This window comes from Lithobates pipiens, unplaced genomic scaffold, assembly GCF_037356315.1.
Source record: "Lithobates pipiens isolate NorthernLeopardFrog02 unplaced genomic scaffold, aLitPip1_a1.2 Scaffold_18, whole genome shotgun sequence".
NCBI classification, from domain to species: Eukaryota; Metazoa; Chordata; class Amphibia; order Anura; family Ranidae; genus Lithobates; species Lithobates pipiens.
In genome coordinates, this window is record NW_027507758.1 from 447406896 (window position 1) to 447426209 (window position 19314).

At 42.6% G+C, this 19314-nt stretch overlaps 1 protein-coding gene across 6 annotated transcripts in view; it reads left to right on the plus strand.

Annotated features, from left to right (window-relative positions):
* Window positions 1–19314, plus strand: part of DOCK10 (dedicator of cytokinesis 10) — a 412410-nt gene that overhangs the window by 195848 nt on the left and 197248 nt on the right. For all 6 annotated transcript variants that reach the window (XM_077488206.1, XM_077488203.1, XM_077488204.1 and 3 more), the window contains exon 4: window positions 16284–16366. In XM_077488206.1, the coding sequence (XP_077344332.1) occupies window positions 16284–16366 (83 nt within the window). The remainder of the gene's footprint in view (window positions 1–16283; window positions 16367–19314) is intronic.

Consider the following 19314-nt stretch of genomic DNA (forward strand, 5'->3'; position numbering starts at 1 on the left):
GTACCATATGTTGGTGGGACTTATTTGAACAGTTTGTTGGGCTGCTGTACTCCGATATGAAATATGCTTTATTCACTTTTTGTCGAGGTAAATCCAATTTAAATGTTTTCTTAAACAGTCTTTGGTTAACTGGATTCTTATCAAAGAATTACAATGGCATGTCCAGTGGGCATGTATTTTAATGTGGTTGGAAACCCTTACCTATACTCAGTGTAACCTCCTACATAGGTTGTACCTGTTTATTCACAGTCATTTGTTCTGTACATCCTTGTAAAACTCAGAGATGAAAATAATTATTCACAGACTCACAAAGTAAGGGGTGGTGAGCTGTAGTTACACACTATACAAGAGCTCTGTGAGTTACATAGTTACATAGTTAGTCAGGTTGAAAAAAAGACACAAGTCCATCTAGTTCAACCATAAAAAAAATCTTAACCAAAAATCAAAAATATCATAAAATCCCATATACCCACTGCTATACCCACAGTTGATCAAGAGGAAGGCAAAAAAAAAAAAAACAACAGAAAAGCATGATCCAATTTGCTAATTGATTATTGTTGAAGTGTTCATTTTTTTTGTTTGTTTTACATATCTAATAAACTTTGGAAATAATGGTGGAGCTACAAGTCAAACTTCATATGAATTGGCAACAGGAACACTTCTGGAATATGTAGTGCCAAGTAGACATGTTTTTTCAGCAGATGGACCCTTTGCTTGAAAGTAGCTGTTAAGCATCTGGTGGTTAGATACTGAAGAGAGTGTCCTAGAATATTGGATGTATAGTGGAGTAAGTGAGAAGCGCTGGACTGCTTTATGTCTTGTGGTTTGTGATGAAAAGCTTGTGTAACTAGATAGTTCTTTTAGTCCCAGAGACTTTAAGGTGGTCCCTGTGGAACCTGGAGAGAAATTAAAAATTAAAGGTGCCACTCCGCTGCTGTAATTCTTCAATAGGCTTTATTTGTGTTCAACAAGATGTATCAATGTGTTTCAGGAACTTCAAGGATCCCTCTTCATCAGAGCATAATAGAAGATTAAAGTCTGACTGGGGAATCACTGTAAGGCAGAGACACAGAAGCGACATTTATATGAAAGGATTGCTGCCAAGTGTTGCTTTTGAAGAAAAAGGAACACTGGTGTCTTTGGTTAAAGTTTAAAAATAATTAGAACAAGTAAAATGTCTTTTTTTTTTTATAATGTTCTGTGCCACACAGTGTAGATAGTGGGATGGAACGTGTCTTTCTTTCTTTTTAAATAGACAGTGGAGTTGATTTACTAAAGGAAAATCCACTTTGCACTACAAGTGCATTTGGAAGTGCAGTCACTCTAAATCTAAGGGGTAGCTCTGAAATGAGTGGAAGCTCTGCTGATTTTATCATCCAGTCAAGTGCAAGCTAAAATGCTGTTTTTTATTTTCCTTGCATGTCCCCCTCGGGTCTACAGTGACTGCACTTTCACTCCATTAGTAAATAACCCCCAGTGTCTTTTAAAGAAATATAGATGTACGTATTTTGGAAGAAAGGACCTTGCATTTGCCCCATACAGCATGAAAAAGTCAACACAATGAGGTTTATTTACTAAAGGCAAATAGACTGTGCACTTTACAAGTGCAGTTGCACTCATTTACCCCAGAGATTAGTGTTTGTGATGAAGCTCTGCTGATTTCCATTCAACCATGTGTGTGCAGCACAGTGGTGTAGTGGTTAGCACTTTCACCTAGCACCTGGTTCAAATCCTGACCACGACACCATCTGCCTGGAGTTTGCATGTTCTCCCTGTGCCTGCGTGGGTTTCCTCTGGGTACTCCGGTTTCCTCCCACACTCCAAAGACATGCTGGTAGGTGAATTAGACCTTATCTAAATAAAAAAAAAAAAATTGGACTTAATATGTTGTATGTGTTTGTAAGCATGTCAGGACCTTACGGGGAACAGGACCACGCAAGCCGCAGATGGACTCTGGCGGCAAGAAAGCTCCCTGAGGCGATTCAGTTCGCATAGGTAGCGCTATACAAGTCACTCATTCATTCATTCATCAAAAATGCTGCTTTTTATTTTCTTTGCACCCGATTGGGTATTTTTTACAAAGTGAAGGTTCACCACATTCACTAAGCTCTGGGAAAAAATGTCCGTTTGCCTTTAGTAAATCAACCCCTATGTTTTGAATTTCAGAAGAGTGTTGAGTGTAAACCTATTATTGCTTCAATATAATCCTTAATGATACATTTATTTTCAGCATTTTTAAATCTAGTCTTACAGTGGATGTAAACCCACCACTCACGATTCTCAACTATTGCCATCTTTCTTATGTATATATGTATACATGCTTCCTGCATGTATCCCTACCTTTTAAAAATCACCCCCTTCGGCACACTGAGCCCCTCAAATCTCCGAAATCCATGGGCGGGTCTATGCTCCGGAGCTAAGTGGGTGGAGTTGTGACGTCACTAGACTCCCCGCCCACCTCTACACTCCCCTTTGGCCAGGCAGTATCACAAAGGAAGCAGAGCGTGCTCACAGCCCCCTGTGACTCCTGTGCATGTACCACTAAGAGAGGGGGGTAATGATGCTCCCACCTACACTGAATGTCTCTCTCATGCTAGTGCATGAGATACTGAAATGAGCTGTCACTCACAGCAAGGGGGAAGAACTGACTGGTGTGTCTCTGTCTGTTTTTATCTCACTGAAAGAAGATAAGAGGATTTCTCAGAGCTGGATTAACTCTTTGTGGCAAGACTGGGCACAGATGACATGAAATCATATGTTGTATTCATTTTTTTGGGGGGGTTTACATCCACTTTAACCACTTAAGGACCGCCGCATGGCAATGTACGTTGGCACAATGGCACCGACAGGCACAAGCACGTACATGTACGTGCTTGCCTTCCAGCGGGTGGGGCGTCCAATCGGACCCCCTCCCACTAGCTGCGGTGGTCCGTTTCGCTTCAGGAGCGATCCGGGATTAGGGGATGGCCATTGGTTTCTGGCCATCCCCTCTCGATCGCTCCTGGCGAATGAGAAGCTTCCCCCGCCTGTGTAGTGTAAACACAGGCAGGGAGGAAGTGATTTCATTCTCCTCGGGGCGGTCTTTTTGACCGGACTCCGAGGAGAACACATAGTAAGTGCACCAAACACTACAATGACATGTAGGTACACATAGGCACACAAATTACCCCCCGATCGCCCCCGCCCCCCCCCCCCCTCCCAGTCACAGTGTCACTGATTGCAGTGATAATTTATTTACTGATCACTGCATTTAATGTCAGTTGTGACAGTAAAAAGTGTCAGGGCAGTTAGTGTTAAGACCAGGGTAGCCCCCTACCCCCCCTAATAAAGGTTTAACCCCCTGATTGCCCCTAGAGTTAACCCTTTCACCCCATTTTGCCAGTGTCACTAAGCGATCGTTTTTCTGATCGCTGCATTAGTGTCACTCGTGCCGCTAGGTAGCTAGTTATTTTTTTAGGTTCACCGCCAGGTTTTTATAGTGCTAGGTACCCCCATATAGTACCCAATAAAGGTTTTAACCCCCTGATTGCCCCTAGAGTTAACCCTTTCACCAGCGATCACCGTATAAGTGTCACTGGTGATGCTGGATAGCCAGTTAGTTATTTAGGTTCCCCGTCAGGTTTTTATATAGCGTCCGGGACCCCCATATACTACCTAATAAAGGTTTTAACCCCCTGATTGCCCCTAGTTAACCCTTTCACCCCCTTTTGCCAGTGTCACTAAGCGATCGTTTTTCTGATTGCTGCATTAGTGTCACTGGTGCCGCTAGGTAGCTAGTTATTTTTTATGTTCACCGCCAGGTTTTTATAGCGTTAGGTACCCCCATATACCACCTAATAAAGATTTTAACCCCCTGATTGCCCCTAGAGTTAACCCTTTCACCAGCGATCACCGTATAAGTGTCACTGGTGGCGCTGGTTAGCCAGTTAGTTATTTAGGTTCCCTGTCAGGTTTTTATATAGCGTCAGGGACCCCCATATACTACCTAATAAAGATTTTAACCCCCTGATTGCCCCTAGTTAACCCTTTCACCAGTGATCACCGTATAAGTGTTATGAGTGACTCTGGTTAGTTAGTTTGCTTTTTATAGCATCAGGGCACCCGCCATTTATTACCCAATAAAGGTTTAACCCCCTGATCACCCGGCGGGTGATATTAATTAGGTTTTAGGGTCAGGGTCTGCGTCGCCCCAGGCAGCGCAAGGTTAGTGCCAGTACCGCTAACACCCACGCGCAAAGCATACACCTCCCGTAGTGGTATAGTATCTGAACAGATCAATATCTGATCTGATCAGATCTATACTAGCGTCCCCAGCAGTTTAGGGTTCCAAAAAAATGAATTGTTAGTGAAATCAGCCCAGATACCTTCTAGCAACTGCGTTTTGCCCCTGCGCCCAGCCCACCCAAGTGCAGTATCGATCGATCACTGTCACTTAAAAAACACTAAACACATAACTGCAGCGTTCGCAGAGTCAGGCCTGATCCCTGCGATCGCTAACAGTTTTTTTTGGTAGCGTTTTATATTTAAATCCTGAAGGCAGTGCTTGGTTTTCAGGGTCCTGTATGTGGCTAGGCTCCCAAAAAGTCCCCCACATGTGGTATCCCCATACTCGGGAGAAGCAGCAGAATTTATTTTGGGGTGTAATTTCACTTATGCCCATAGTATGTATGAGCAATATATCATTTAGTGACAACTTTGTGCAAAAAAAAAAAATTGTAATATTCCCGCAACTTGTGGCAAAATATAAAATATTTCATGGACTCAACATGCCTCTCAGTAAATAGCTTGGGGTGTCTACTTTCCAAAATGGGGTCATTTGGGTGGTTGAGGAGTGAAATCAAAAATGTGCACCCTTAGAAATCCTGAAGGCAGTGATTAGTTTTCGGGGTGCCGTACGCGTCTAGGCTCCCAAAAAGTCCCACATATGTGGTATCCCGTACTCAGGAGAAGCAGCAGAATATATTTTGGGGTGCAATTCCACATATAACTATGGCATGTGTGAGCAATATATCATTTAGTGACAACTTTTTGTAAACTTTTTTTTTTTTTGTGTCATTATTCAATCACTTGGGACAAAAAAAAATATTCAATGGGCTCAACATGCCTCTCCACAACTTCCAAAATGGTGTCATTTGGGGGAGGGTTTGTACTGCCCTGCCATTTTAGCACCTCAAGAAATGAGATAGGCAGTCATAAATTAAAAGCTATGTAAATTCCAGAAAATGAACTCTAGTTTGTAGACGCTATAACTTTTGCGCAAACCAATAAATATACGCTTATTGACATGTTTTTTACTAAAGACATGTGGCTGAATACATTTTGGCCTAAATGTATGACTAAAATTTAGTTTATTCGATTTTTCTTATAACAAAAAGTAGAAAATATTTTTTATTTTTTTTTTAAATTTCAGTCTTTTTCCTTTTATATCGTAAAAAATAAATATTGCAGAGGCAATCAAATACCATCAAAAGAAAGCTCTATTTGTGGGAAGAAAGGGACGCAAATTTCGTTTGGGTACAACATTGCATGACCGCGCAATTACCAGTTAAAGCAGTGCAGTGTGAAATTGTAAAAAGACCTCTGGTCCTTAGGCTGACAATTGGTCCGGGGCTGAAGTGGTTAAGGAAATAGGTTTATTTTTGTAAACTCCGGTTGTTCTATTCTACTGTTTCTGTGGGTTGTTTCATTTGGCTCCATTCAATCGTTGATGTTACAGCTATATTGAGTCTTACTTGGATGGTACTTTGCCATCCCTGGCCCTAATTTTACTTCAAGGCACACAGACTCATAGCCTACCCCTTGTAATGAATACGTCACCCAATCTCTATCTCTAAAATACAAAATAGCATCCGTTAACTATTTAAAGTGATTGTAAAGTTTCATTAAAAAAATAAAAAAAATAACAAACATGGTATACTTACCTCTTCTGTGCAGTTGGTTTTGAACAGTGCAGCCCGATCCTCCTCTTCCCAGGTCTCTCTTTGCTGCTCCTGGCCCCTCCCTCCCTCCTCCATCGAGTGCGCCCACAGTCAGCAGCTTCCTGTGGGGGCACTGGAGCCGAGTCAAAGCTCCATATGTCCATTCAGACACAGAGCCCTGACCCAGCCCCGCCCCTCTCTCCCTTGATTGGCTTACTGACTTTGGAAGTGCAGTCACTGTAGCTCTGAGGGGATGATGCAAGGAAAATAAAAACAGCATTTTAGCTTGCACATGATTGGATAATAAAATCAGCAGAGCTTCCCCTCGTTTCAGATCTTCCCCTCAGATATACAGTGACTGCACTTCCAAGTGCACTTGTAGTGCAAAGTGGATTTGCCTTTAGTAAATCAACTCCACTATCTAGTTAGAAAGAAAGAAAGACACTTTCCATCTTACTATCTACACTGTGTGGCACAGAACATTATGAAAACAATGACATTGTACTTCTAATTATTTTTAAACTTTATCCAAAGACACCAGTGTCCCTTTTTCGTCAAAAGCAACACTTGGCAGCAATCCTTTCATATAAATGTCGCTTCTGTGTCTCTGCCTTACAGTGATTCCCCAGTCAGACTTTAATCTTCTATTATGCCAGCTCTGATGAAGGGGGATCCTTGAAGTTCCTGAAACACATTGATACATCTTGTTGAACACAAATAAAGCCTATTCAAGAATTACAGCAGCGGAGTGGCACCTTTAACTTTTTAATTTCTTTCCAGGTTCCACAGGGACCACCTTAAAGTCTCTGGGACTAAAAGAGCTATCTAGCTACACAAGCTTTTCATCACAAACCACACTCGGCATCGCATCACAGGATTCAGGCAAAGTTACTTACCTTGTCCCCAGGATCCTGCGATGTCTCCTCGCTGTGTCTGCGGACCGTGTCCTCCGCTTGATTCATCACAGCGCTGGGCTCCGTTCCCTGTGAGCGCTGTGACACACGGGGACGGAGCCTGGCAACAAATTCAAAAAGTTAAAAACACATTACACATACGGTATACTGTAATCTTACAGATTACATTACTGTATCAAGTCATTTCACATCCCTTTTGTCCCTAATACTTTGTCCAGTGTTCTGCATGCAGTTTTATATTATATATACTGTTCTTTCTGCCTGGAAACTTGAGATTGTCCATAGCAACCAAAAAGTGTCAAAAGCAGGTTTAGACCAGCTAGAAAACAGCCATAATAAATTAGAATCACTTGCAGAATTGAGCGATAGTGATTTGTGGGGAAATTTGTCATCAAACACTAAATCTAATGACAGTGACAATTCTGCAACTGAGCACATTTCAGTGTGTTTGATTTGATTACATTATTGAATAATTTTTGTTATTATTATATTATAATTTGTTATAGTTATTTATTATATTAGAATTTATGATTTCGTGTTTCAGACTTTATCATATCTGGGATGTCTACTAGACTCCTGTTTGGACTGATTTATGTGTGTTATTCCTAATGCCGCGTACACACAATCGGCATTCCGGCCAGAAAAAGACAGATGAGAGCTTTTCATCGGAAAATGCGACTGTGTGTATGCTCCATCGGAACTTAGCTGTCCGAATTTCCACCAGCCAAAAATGTATAGCATGTTCTCAATTTTCCAGATGGAAAAACTTTCTATCGGTAATTCCAATCGTGTGTATGCAATTTTACGACGCACCAAAAAATCACGCATGCTCAGATTCAACTACAAGTCAGAAGCTATTGGCTACTGGCTATTGAACTTCCTTTTTCTAGTCTCGTCGTACGTGGTGGATGTCACCGCATTCTAAACGATCGGAATTTGGTGTGACCGTGTGTAGGCAAGACAGCTTGAGCGGAATTCAGTTGGAATTCTGTCGGGAAAACCATCAGAGCTTCTTCCGACGAGAATTCCGATCATGTGTACGCGACATAAGAATTACATGCCTACAATATAAAATGTCAAATTTCCATGCAAAAATTTGTACCGCTTTCAGCATCAAAAATCTGACATAATCATACCACCAGTGAGGTTAAGGCATAAGAGCTGCATTCATTTGTGTGTTTTATACCTGCCTGAAAATGAGCTCATATAGTAAGTATACAGAGCAGCGTGCTGTAAGTCCTGGCAGCCTTTCCTATTTTTTAGGGATCTGGCCACAATAACATAAAATCAGGATGATTTCTATGGGTTATGGAACGTTCAGCGTCATCATGGCTCACATAGCTCTCATTGCTATTGAATATTCTGTAAATAGAACAGGAATAAATGTGGTAAGACTAGACTAAGCAAAAAAGAGCTGCGGCTTGTTATTGTGGGCAAGTCATATAAATGTGTTTACAACATGAATATTGGCACACAGTTATATTGAATAGAAGCAATCTGCCTGAAATGTCCTCAATTTCATTTAGCAGCAGATCACAAAATCAATGGTATTAAATTAAGCTGCATATTCAAGGCAGACAAAGATCTGCTTTACCTGTTCTTGTGGAAAGATGCTTTTAAACCATTATCTAGTATTGTTTGATCATAACAATATCCATGTTGTTACTTGGAATTGCATTAAAAATTATCTTGTTCTCTGTGCTGATTCTGTCAGCAGTGCTATGATTAGATTAGTGTTCCTGATATGGGACGAGTGATATGGTCTATAATAAACATAAAAAAATGGCTATATGTGGAAATACACTGTCAGTATGTGAGTACAACTTAGAAAAGCTATGTAAATGCTCCCACTCCCTTTGCTACTGATCTTCAGAAGTCTCTCCATACAAAACACCCGCCAGTCTGTAGGTGGGGTGCAGCGTGGTGCCGCTGCAATGACACATACAGTCCAAGTGTGATGAAAACTTGTATTGAAATAATGTAATAAACCTGATTGGAAAACAACCCAACCAGGGAACACTCCAACAGCATGTAGAGAGCAGGTTGTAGCCAAACTAGCGCCTGCTAGAAGGGGCAGAATGCCTTCTTGTGCCCAAGCAGGGAGATGCGCAGAGAAGTTGAGAGCCCTACGCTTTCTCTCTTCTTCAGAAACCTTTCCCTGCTGCTAGTCCTGTCCCTATCAGGCGGGGTACCTATCCTCACTCTAACCCCTTGCAAAATGTACGCCAAGCCTGGGAGCCAGGGACAGGGACCAACGATGGCTGCTAGAGTTACAAGGGGTTGCAGCATCCAATTGGATAACTTCCCCAGTGACCTAGGAAACCATAGTGATACTATGTTTCTCTTGACTTCTTCTCCACTGCAATGCCGCTGCATAGGGGCACCACCTACAGTGGAGAAAGTAGACTGCTCCTTCCTAAAAGTCAGCTACTTAAAAGAAATGCCAAGCAGCTCTGAGACCCTTAGTATAAATCAGACCCTTTGTTTTTATGTCCCCATTGTATTTGTTTATACTTCCTGTACATGCTTTGTACTTTTCAAATTGACAATAACGCTTTAGTAAAAGGAAATCATATCCTGACATCTTTAAGCTTTGTGGTCATTATGTATTAACTTTCTTTTGGCCCAGCATATAGAGAGAGTAAAGCAGGGTATGCAAGAACCAAAAATCAGCCGGTTCAGCAGGAACCAGCCATCTTTCGGTACAAGTGTACTGCTGTCTGTTCAACAGAAGGCAATGATCGGCTATTGTCGTACAGTCCTGCTGGAAAGATCTGTGTATTCTGGCGGGAGGAGGAGGAGAGTCCCCCTTGTAAGAAAACAGTAGCACAGTAGGGGAGATTCCTGCAAGACATATCATTTGTATTGATGCGTGGATCTGTCAGTTGTTTTTTTTTTTTTCATTCAACCCGCTGGTTTAACAAAAAAACTGCACAAGTATACCCAGCTTGATTACTGGGGCAGACTGGTGGGTCTAGAGGTTTCTTAGAGTCTCAGATTTGGACTTTAAGGCCCAATTGAACTTTAAAGTGTCACTAAACCCACATCAAGAAAAAATATCAATAAATGGTGTATTAAATGCTGTTCATATTCACTCGGTCACTATGAGATTTGTTTTCTGTATTCTGCAAAAAAACCTTGTTGATCCTGCTTTTCTCTATCTTGCCCTTTTTCCTAAATCGTCCAAAGCAGTTAGGTATTTTGCAGAACAGCATTTGCAGCTCTGCACATGCTCAGTTTTCAATACATTTGTATTCTGAGCATTTCCTCCCTATCACATCTGAGCAGCCCATGTGACAATAGAGTCACACATGTGGGCATATACACAGTGGTAATGAACTTCATTGTGCCTCCATATGACAAATGTCGGTGCAGATGGTGCATAGAGACACTCTGCCCTCAGTGCAGCCGAACTCCCTTCCTTTAGCTGCAGTTGTCACAGAAACATTGCAGTGGCCAGGGAGTTTTGTAGTTGTGTGGACAGAGCCGGGTGAGGAGTTAGAGACGTTAGTTCCCTATCAGGTTTATATTACTTTTTTTCAGTTTTTGCAAGAAGAAGTGAAATAAAGGCCACCACTATTTGGCAATGTTAGAAGAAGGAGTAAAAAGAGCTTCAAGTCTTGACACTTTACAGAGGCTACCGTACGTTAGGAGAAATTCCGAACAGCAGGAAAACTAAAAGGAGGATAAAGCAATAGAGGGGAAACAGAATATAATTGTGGGCTGTAAGAAGAGGTTGGGGTAATGTAGACATGGGCAGGGTCCGGCCAGGAGAACACGAGTTTTGCAAGAGATCTAGGTATTTATAAAGTTAGCAATTAGGAATCCACTCTAGGTGCTGTAAATAATGAGAGCCCTTCCAAGGAGACCAAACTTTGTTGAAGGCTTTTGGGGTTTTGTTTACAACAGCTGCCATCTTCTCCAGTATCATTGTGCCCAATATACTGTACGTTGAAAGCTAAATTCACCTTTCAGAATATATCCTATGCAGCTGAGGGGCCACTGTGGACAATCAAATCAAAAAACTGTGTAGTTTTGTAAAAAGTTGAATAATATTATTATTGTACATGTAAGCCATGTTGGCCCCCCAGAAGCATGGCTGAAAAACTCCCAGTTAGCAATTGCTAGGATGCTAGGATATTGCTAGGATGTGAAAGTCATTGAACACTCACTCATTACTGGGGTGAAAACCATTGGTTTTCATGTCATAGCAACAAGGTAGGATGTGCGGATTGCTAACTGGAAGGTTTTCGACCAGGCTTACAGGGGGAACGCGATGGCATATGGTTATTAATATTTTACAAAGCAGCACAGTTTAAAGGAGAACTAGTGATTTTTTTCTCCCTAATCATACTTATGTAGCAGTGTGTTGCCACTAGTAACTAATATCCACCATATCACCCTGCTGCCAGACCTCCATATATCGCTTCCCGAGACAATGAACAGTCATTTGCTTTGTTTTTTTTTTTTGTTTATTGGGGGGGATATACCTTGGTTGGGCAAAGGATATATGGGATGCTCATAGATCAAAATACTTTGCCATCATATTTATAAATTAGAACTTTGTTTGAGCCTTGAAGAAATGATGCACATGTATCACATCTACAAACTCTTCCCTGCATCACCTTTCAGGTTATTGCTCCTCCTCTGTGTAGTTCCTGCAGACTATTGCTCCCAGGAATACTTCCCTCCTGCACAAACTTATTCTGTAGCACATTATGTTTCTTGACACATCCTCTTCTATATGCAAAAGAACCCACTCTGAATAGTCTCTAATGCTTACTCTGATTAGGTGCTGCTACTAGGCCAGAGGTCTGCAGTACTTCTCTCCGGAGGCCTAGTTTAGTAGCATGTGTTGGACGGTGGACTACGGTTCCCAGCTAGTCCAGCCTGAAAATTCTGTGCCCTCGGGCCAAATCGATTTGACACTATTCCCCACAGACTCTCCTCTGTTCCAGAACTCCTCATCAATGACTGTGTAAAGATGAGGACTTCATCCATGACCGTGTAAGGATGACGTTTCCTCCCAGACTTCCTGGCATGTCTCCACATCCAGCTCTCCACTGTAGTACACTCACCAAACTTTCACTGCCCTGAGTCCATGATGGAGAACTTAACTGGACCATAAGCTTCTCCCGCCCCTCAGCTTCCGAAAGCTTCTCCTGCCCCTCTGCTCCAGGAATTCCTCATCAATGACTGTGTAAAGATGAGGACTTCACCCATGACCATGTAAGGGTGAAGTTACCTAACAGTTCCCCTGGGCCTCCTCCTGCGATCGACGCCCCCCCTCCAGATGGTGGTGCCCATCTCCTGCTGTCTAGTTCTACATTCTCCACTTCTCCCAGCCAACAACTCCCCCCAGTGGCCTGTTACCTCAGCTTATATGGGAGGCCTGCCCCCTGCCAATTCCAGTTGGGTATTGGTCAGGGTTCCCCACATGAGCTGCCAGCCACTCCAGTTCTTGGACCTGCCCCTCTTCCAGAACATTCTTTCCTGGAAGCAGGAGAGGCACCCAACCACTGAAACACAGGTGGTCACACCCACTGCTACCCTAACCACTCCCTGCCCCCAGGTAAAAACAAACAGGCCTAGCCTGCAGCACAGGCCTGCCTAAATTTACCTGCACTGACAGTTCCTTACCAAAATATCCTCACTATAGCACCTACCTATGGTAGAGGGTGCTACACTTAGGTGTGATGCTGCATCTGTCCCCTGGCATCTCTGCACTGAGAATCGAGCCATCTAACACCGCAGATGGCTCAGTTCTCTCAGCTCCCCGAGAGGAGATCTGCTGACTGTCAATCAGCAGCTCTCCTGCTCTGCTCCTCCATGCTCAATGGAGCGCTGAGCTATGGAGGGGGAGCGGCTGTCTCATCTTCTTAGTGGCTCGCTGAGAGGCTGAGACTGCCATCAGTCCAGGCACCTGGCGAATCCAGACTTCCGAAGTCGGGATGTCACGGTTACTGGACTGATCTTGGTGACATTAGCACAGAGTGGACTACAGACCGCTCTCTGCTGAAAATGGGTCACAGGAGTGAAAAACGAATTGCACTCCTTAGGAGAAGCCCAGCCAAACTAACTCAGGTTGGACTTCTCCTTTAATACCTGCCGGGGAGTCTATGACTGTATAGACTATTATCTGGTAAAGGTAAAACCAGCCTTTGTCTTTCTCAAACTTCACTGTCAGTTCCCTCTAGGCTTTTGTGATTATGTGTCTATTGCAGATTAGACACAGGCCTATTTAGAAGAGCTTCCCTGGGGTTTTTTTTTTTAGAAAGAGGACTGTTTAACACTAATCTTACAGTATAAGATTGTAGACCTGTATCCACAACTTTAGAATTTTGGGCATCAATCGTCAACAAATTGTAAGACCCCTGGAGGTTCACCAGCAAAAAGCCAGTGGGCTAGATTTACTAAAGGTAAATTGCCTGTACACTCTGCAGTTGCTCCAGAGCTTACTAATTGAAGTAAAGCAATTTACAAAGAATACCCAATTCCATGCAAGGATTTTTATTTTTTTAAATGCAGTTTTGCTTACAGATGTTTGGATGATGGAAATCAGCTTCCCCTCATTTACTAAACTCTGGAGCAACTGCACTTGCAAAGTGCACAGTCTATTTGCCTTTAGTACATCAACCCCAGTGTCTAAAATGTGTCCCAAAGCGTGATCAGGGACATAACAGAGCCCATGTTATGTTGGAACTATTCTACAGTGAGGCAACAGAGTTTACTTACTATTTTGGGCAGGGAAAGGATAGCATCATTGGGTGACGATGCAATATTTGTAGGTTTGCTCATCTGGGACAGAAAGACGATTGTGGTCGCCACTAAAGCAAGGGTATTTTGGTTCTCTTTAAATTGCATTGTCTGACTCACAGTGCACAATTTCTTTTAGCTATGTATTAATAACAACGTGTTAGAATATGGACACACGCAGCAGTGGTTAATGTATGTTTATCTGTGGAAATGTCCAAAAACCTACTCAGAGATGTTTAATAAGTAGTCAGCATATCACAGATATACCAAAGCTGCTGGTTTTATCTGAGTATAGTTTTTTTGTTTATTTGTTTATTGATTGATTTATTTGTTATGACGTAATATAAACTGACACTTAACTTGGTTTCCATTTGAATAATGTATGGCATTCAAACTATGAACTTGGACAGAGCTCCATCCTTCAGTGATAAGTTTCCAAGAGATCAGGAAATGCTTTGGGGCAGCAGTCCATAAAACATTTTAAAGGATGGACATGCATTTAGTCTGTACTCTGCTTGATTATTGGAAATATACAGCACAGAAAGTCTCTTCAGCTTTATAAGTGAATGATAGTCATTTGTATTATGCCTTTATTAAGAAGCCCGGTCCATTCTTGGGTTAAATTAGGAAAAGTGTCAAAAGTCCCAAATGCTTTGTACACTAGGAAGTATTTGTTTAGAAGAGAAAGAGTCTGAGTTAGTCACTAACAGCATAGTATGTACATTGTATTGACAAGTGTATATATTTCTTTATATCCAATTTTGGCTAAAGCAGACTCACCAAGTTCTTTTTGAAGTGAATTGGGGGAAGGGGGGGGGGTGATTTACTGTAAACTGTATTTACGAAAATACTTTTTCTCAGAAGTTAAAAAGCCATATGTAAACAGGAATATTTGTTCTTCTTTTAAAATTATAATTGAATTACTGGCACTTTAATTCATTAACTTAGCTTTGCGTATGGATGCATGTTTGGATCTTTGTACATGCTAAGAATTTACTAAGAACCGTAAAAACAAGTGAAATTAGAAGCTAATGAGTGTATGTAAATTCAAAAATGTCATGTTCGAAAGTGCATTTTAAAGGCATTTTATATGAAGAGAGTAGATTTGCAATGTGTAGCCAAAACAAATCATATGCACCATGAGGTTGATTTACTAAAGGCAAATATACTGTGCACTGCAAGTGTAGTTACTCCAGAGCTACCGTAAGTAAATTAGGTAAAGCTTCACTTTGAAAAGAACACCCAATAATAGGCAAGGATAATAAAAAAAAAAAACATAATTTTTGCTCCCACATGATTGGATGATAGAAATCAGCAGCGCTTCCCCTCCTTTACTAATATCTAGAGCAACTGCGCTTGCAGTACACATTATTTTTGCCTTTAGTAAATCAAACCCTATATTTAAAGAATATGTGATGTCAGAATATTAGAAGTATTCTCATACAGATTCAGTTTCTTCAAATTTTTATAACGCTAGAAAGGGAAAATCTTGGGATCTTAAAGTGGAAGTAAACCCATGGATTTAAACAGTTAAAAAAAAAGGCATGCCGGGAATGCTAACTGAACATTGGCTTTGCTCTCAGCCAAACTATCAAACCATCCAATGGCTGGTGTCATAACGAATCACATGTGCAGCACCATAGCAGTTGAAGATTAAACAGAGGCAAAGATGGCAGCTTCCTTGGCTGAAAACGATAAGGGAGTTTACTTACACTTTAAGATTTAAAGACCATGGCTTTTTCCTTGCACATTGTCTTCTCAGCCTTCTCTGCTGAGAAGTGGCATCCTTCTCTCCTGCCTGTGTGTTTCATCTATTCAATTTGCTACATTCCTTTTTCACCTATCACATCACCTTTATGTACTTTGTTGTAGTTTAAGGTTACCAGATTTTCAAAATTAAATCCAAGAACACCCTAATGACCACCCACAAAATCAATTCTCCCATTTGTAGCCACAGAATCACCAAAAACCAGTATGGCTGCCTAGTCTGTAGGAAAGCTATCTGGAGAAATAATTGCAGTTCATGTGCAACTGGCTCCAGCGGCACCATACTAGGGGGTGGTGCTGGTGCTTTTTACTAATGCCATATCTCACATTACTGCCTAGGTACCTGGGGTACATTTAGGCACACTGAGGAGAGAAATGGTGCGCCACAGTGAAAGGTTGGTGGGACCAAATTGTGCTAACAGTGGGAGGGGCTCAAATTGATATAGTTAACTAGAAAATGGGCCTACTCTGCTCGGGGGGCCACGAGTAGTGGGTGGCACATAGAGTGCAGGGATCAGGAGTGCATAACTGAGTTGACTGTTAAATAAATACACATAAAACACTTTGGCTACACATAATATTCACAGAGTACAGAATAAAATTTTGCTAGCAACCTACTCTGACCTATAAAAAAAGCCAATGTTTCACCCAGCAGCCATAAGATCGAATGACAAATATATTATATGCTATACATTATTCTTGACTGTTATTAACACCTCTTTCCTTAGGGTACACACCAAGCACACAATGCACCAAGAACCTCTTATAATAAACAGTGTACAATATAAGTGCAGTGATGATCATTGCAGTGTATCTATACAGAACACTGGTTATGTGCACATTACTAGACATTTCACAGAAAACAAAGAATTTGTTAATAGTTTTGGTGTCATGACTGTACTTACTCCAACTATGTTTATTTTTCTAGGCCTGCAGATATTATAATTCTCACTGGCACGTTGTGAATTACAAATATGAACAATACTCAGGAGACATTCGACAGCTGCATCTGTAAGAATGTACTATATACCTATATTATGTTCATGAATAATATGTGTATAATCCACTTCTTCTAAAAATATGTGAGTTGTGCTTAAAGACTAGCCTTATCCTAAAATCATATTTGCGTTTGCATGGTTGCTGGAAAGTTGAATCTCACGGAGGCTTCTTTAATCTCTGTTGTGACATCTGCTCCAAAATTTCCAGTTCCTTGCGAATGCCACATTATAGAGGAAGGTGTGAGTCTCCCCTGGTTGATTCTCTATGACATTTAGTACATAAAACCGGTTTTATAACAGATTTTCAGTGCTATTAAATTTAGCAGCTATGCAAAGACATGTCATTGGTTTTCATGTTAGCTCAGCTCTCTCCAGATAATACATCATAGTCCCTTCACTTCCCTACCACCCTGTTTGCCTGCTAAAGCCCCATGTGAACTTCACGTCAGTTTGTTTAATTAGAACGTTTTCAGAGCTAGTGACTTTTACCTCATTCCTGCATGACTTTGGCTGACTGCCTGCTTGGGGTCTTGCTGAATCATGGATGTTCTGCATTTGCTCCTCCAAATCTGAAATTACAAGGTATTTGTCCAAGCTCCAGCAAGCCAACAGAAAAGCAGGGAAGAAAATAGAAGGTATTAATGGAAAGAGCTACCGTGGGAACCTGATGCTTTATTTCTTTCATCTACCTTTGTTTTCAAACAACATGTATACTGAACAATTGCAATTCTTAGAAGCTCTAATGGTCTCTCCAAAGCAAACTCCATGATTTTTGAAAATGATGCCTAAGTTTATGTCATTATTTGCTTGTATTGGACTGTGTAGAGGCCTGTTCCTAAAGGCAGAGTAATTGTAATACGTATGCCGTGTACACACGTAGCCGACTATCCGGCGGACTTAGTCTGGTGGACTTCCCGCCGGACTGTCCGCCCGACTTTCCAAACGGGCTACTTGCCCACACACAGCACTTTTTCAGCGGACTAATACGGCGTACTAAGTCCGCCGTACTATCTGCTGTACTTTTGAAAGGAACGGACTCGCCCACACACGCGGAGGAAAGTCTGCTAATTTTGAGCGCGTCTCCAGGTAGGTGGGGCCCGCGAAGGAGACGTCACTGACCCCGCCACCTGGTATGGGCTTAAAGGGGAACCCCAACGCCGAAAAAAATCGGAGTGGGGGTCCCCCCAGGTCCACATCAGACCCTTGTCCAAGCACGCTACCCGGCCGGCCAGGGAAGGGGGGGACAGGCGTGCCCTCAACATGGGGGGTGCCTTGGGGAAGGGGGGGCCACGCGCCCCCCCCCCCAAAGCACCTTGTCCCCATGTTGATGAGGACAAGGGCCTCTTCCCGACAACCCTGGCCGTTGGTTGTCGGGGTCTGCGGGCGGTGGGCTTATCGGAATCCGGGAGCCCCCTTTAATAAGGGGACCCCCGGATACCGGCCCCCCACCCTATGTGAATGAGTATGGAGTACAATGTACCCCTACCCATTCACGTGTGAAAAAAAGTACAAAAAAAAAGCACAACACAGGGTAAAAATAGTTTATTGCACAGCTCCGGGGGTCTTCCGTCTTCGGGGCTCTTCTCGCCGGACTCCTCCGCTATCTTCTGCTAGCTCTTTTACTAGCAGAGGAGCCCGGCTTTCTTCCTCGCTGCCGGCCTTTTCTTCCGACTTCGGGGGTCTTGTCCCCCTCTTCGGTTCTTCTGCCAGGCCACCGCGCCTTCTTATAGCTCTTTTACAGGCGGTGGCCCGGTATTCGGTATTGTACCCCATACTCATTCACATAGGGTGGGGGGCCGGTATCCAGGGGCCCCCTTATTAAAGGGGGCTCCCAAATTCCGATAAGCCCCCCGCCCGATAAGACCCCGACAACCCTGGCCGTTGGTTTGGCCGGGCCTTGTCCTCATCAACATGGGGACAAGGTGTTTTGGGGTGGGGGCCGCCCTTTCCCAAAGCACCCCCCATGTTGAGGGCACGTGGCCTGGTACGGCTAAGGAGGGGGGGGGGCGCTCGCTCGTCCCCCCCTTTCCTGGCCGGCCGGGTAGCGTGCTCGGACAAGGGTCTGATGTGGACCTGGGGGGACCCCCACAACGATTTTTTTCGGCGTTGGGGTTACCCTTTAAGTCCATACCAGGTGGCGGGGCTAACGACGTCTCCTTCGTGGGCCCCACCTACCTGGAGACGTGCTCAAAATGAGTGGACTTTTCTCCAGGCGGGAAAAGTCCGTTCATTTTAAAAGTACGGCGGATTGGCATACGCACGCCCGGATTGTCGAAATGCCAGTCCGATGGGAAGATTGGAGTGCAAAACTACTTTCTAAGTCCGCCGTACTTTCGGGTAAAAAAAGTCTGCCGGAGCCTACACACGGGGGGATTGTCCGGCGGACTTGAGTTTGCCGGACTTTTCCACCCGATTGTTTGATCGTGTGTACGCGGCATTAGTCTCTCCTACACCGGCCCTATTTACCATAGAAATTGCTTATGTTAAAAAGCAATAATAAGTATTACAAAAAAAGTCCATAAATTGGCAAATACTTTGATAATAAATATACTACTCTTGACTTCAATCCTATGGCTTTGGTGAATTAAAAAAATGTGGTATAACAGTGGCAAAATTTTACCACTTTACTTTATAAATTGGAATATAGAAGAAACAACTGGGGAACTAATCATAAATTGGAGAACTAGCAATAGCAAATAAATGAGAAAAAGCGCTTAATGGTATATAGCTGCTATCAATGTGTAGATATACAAAACACTGTAATAACAATTACGAAGAAAAATTGCAGAGTTATCATATTGAGTCCAATATTCAAAAGAATCAAACATAGAATAGTTCTTATGAAGAAATTTCAAGTGATATGATTCAGGTGATCTCCCTCCTCTAGTGCTTCAGTCACCCAATGCAACCTCCACTATTGTCAGAAAAACTCACTCACCAGATATAGTTGCGGTCTAATGA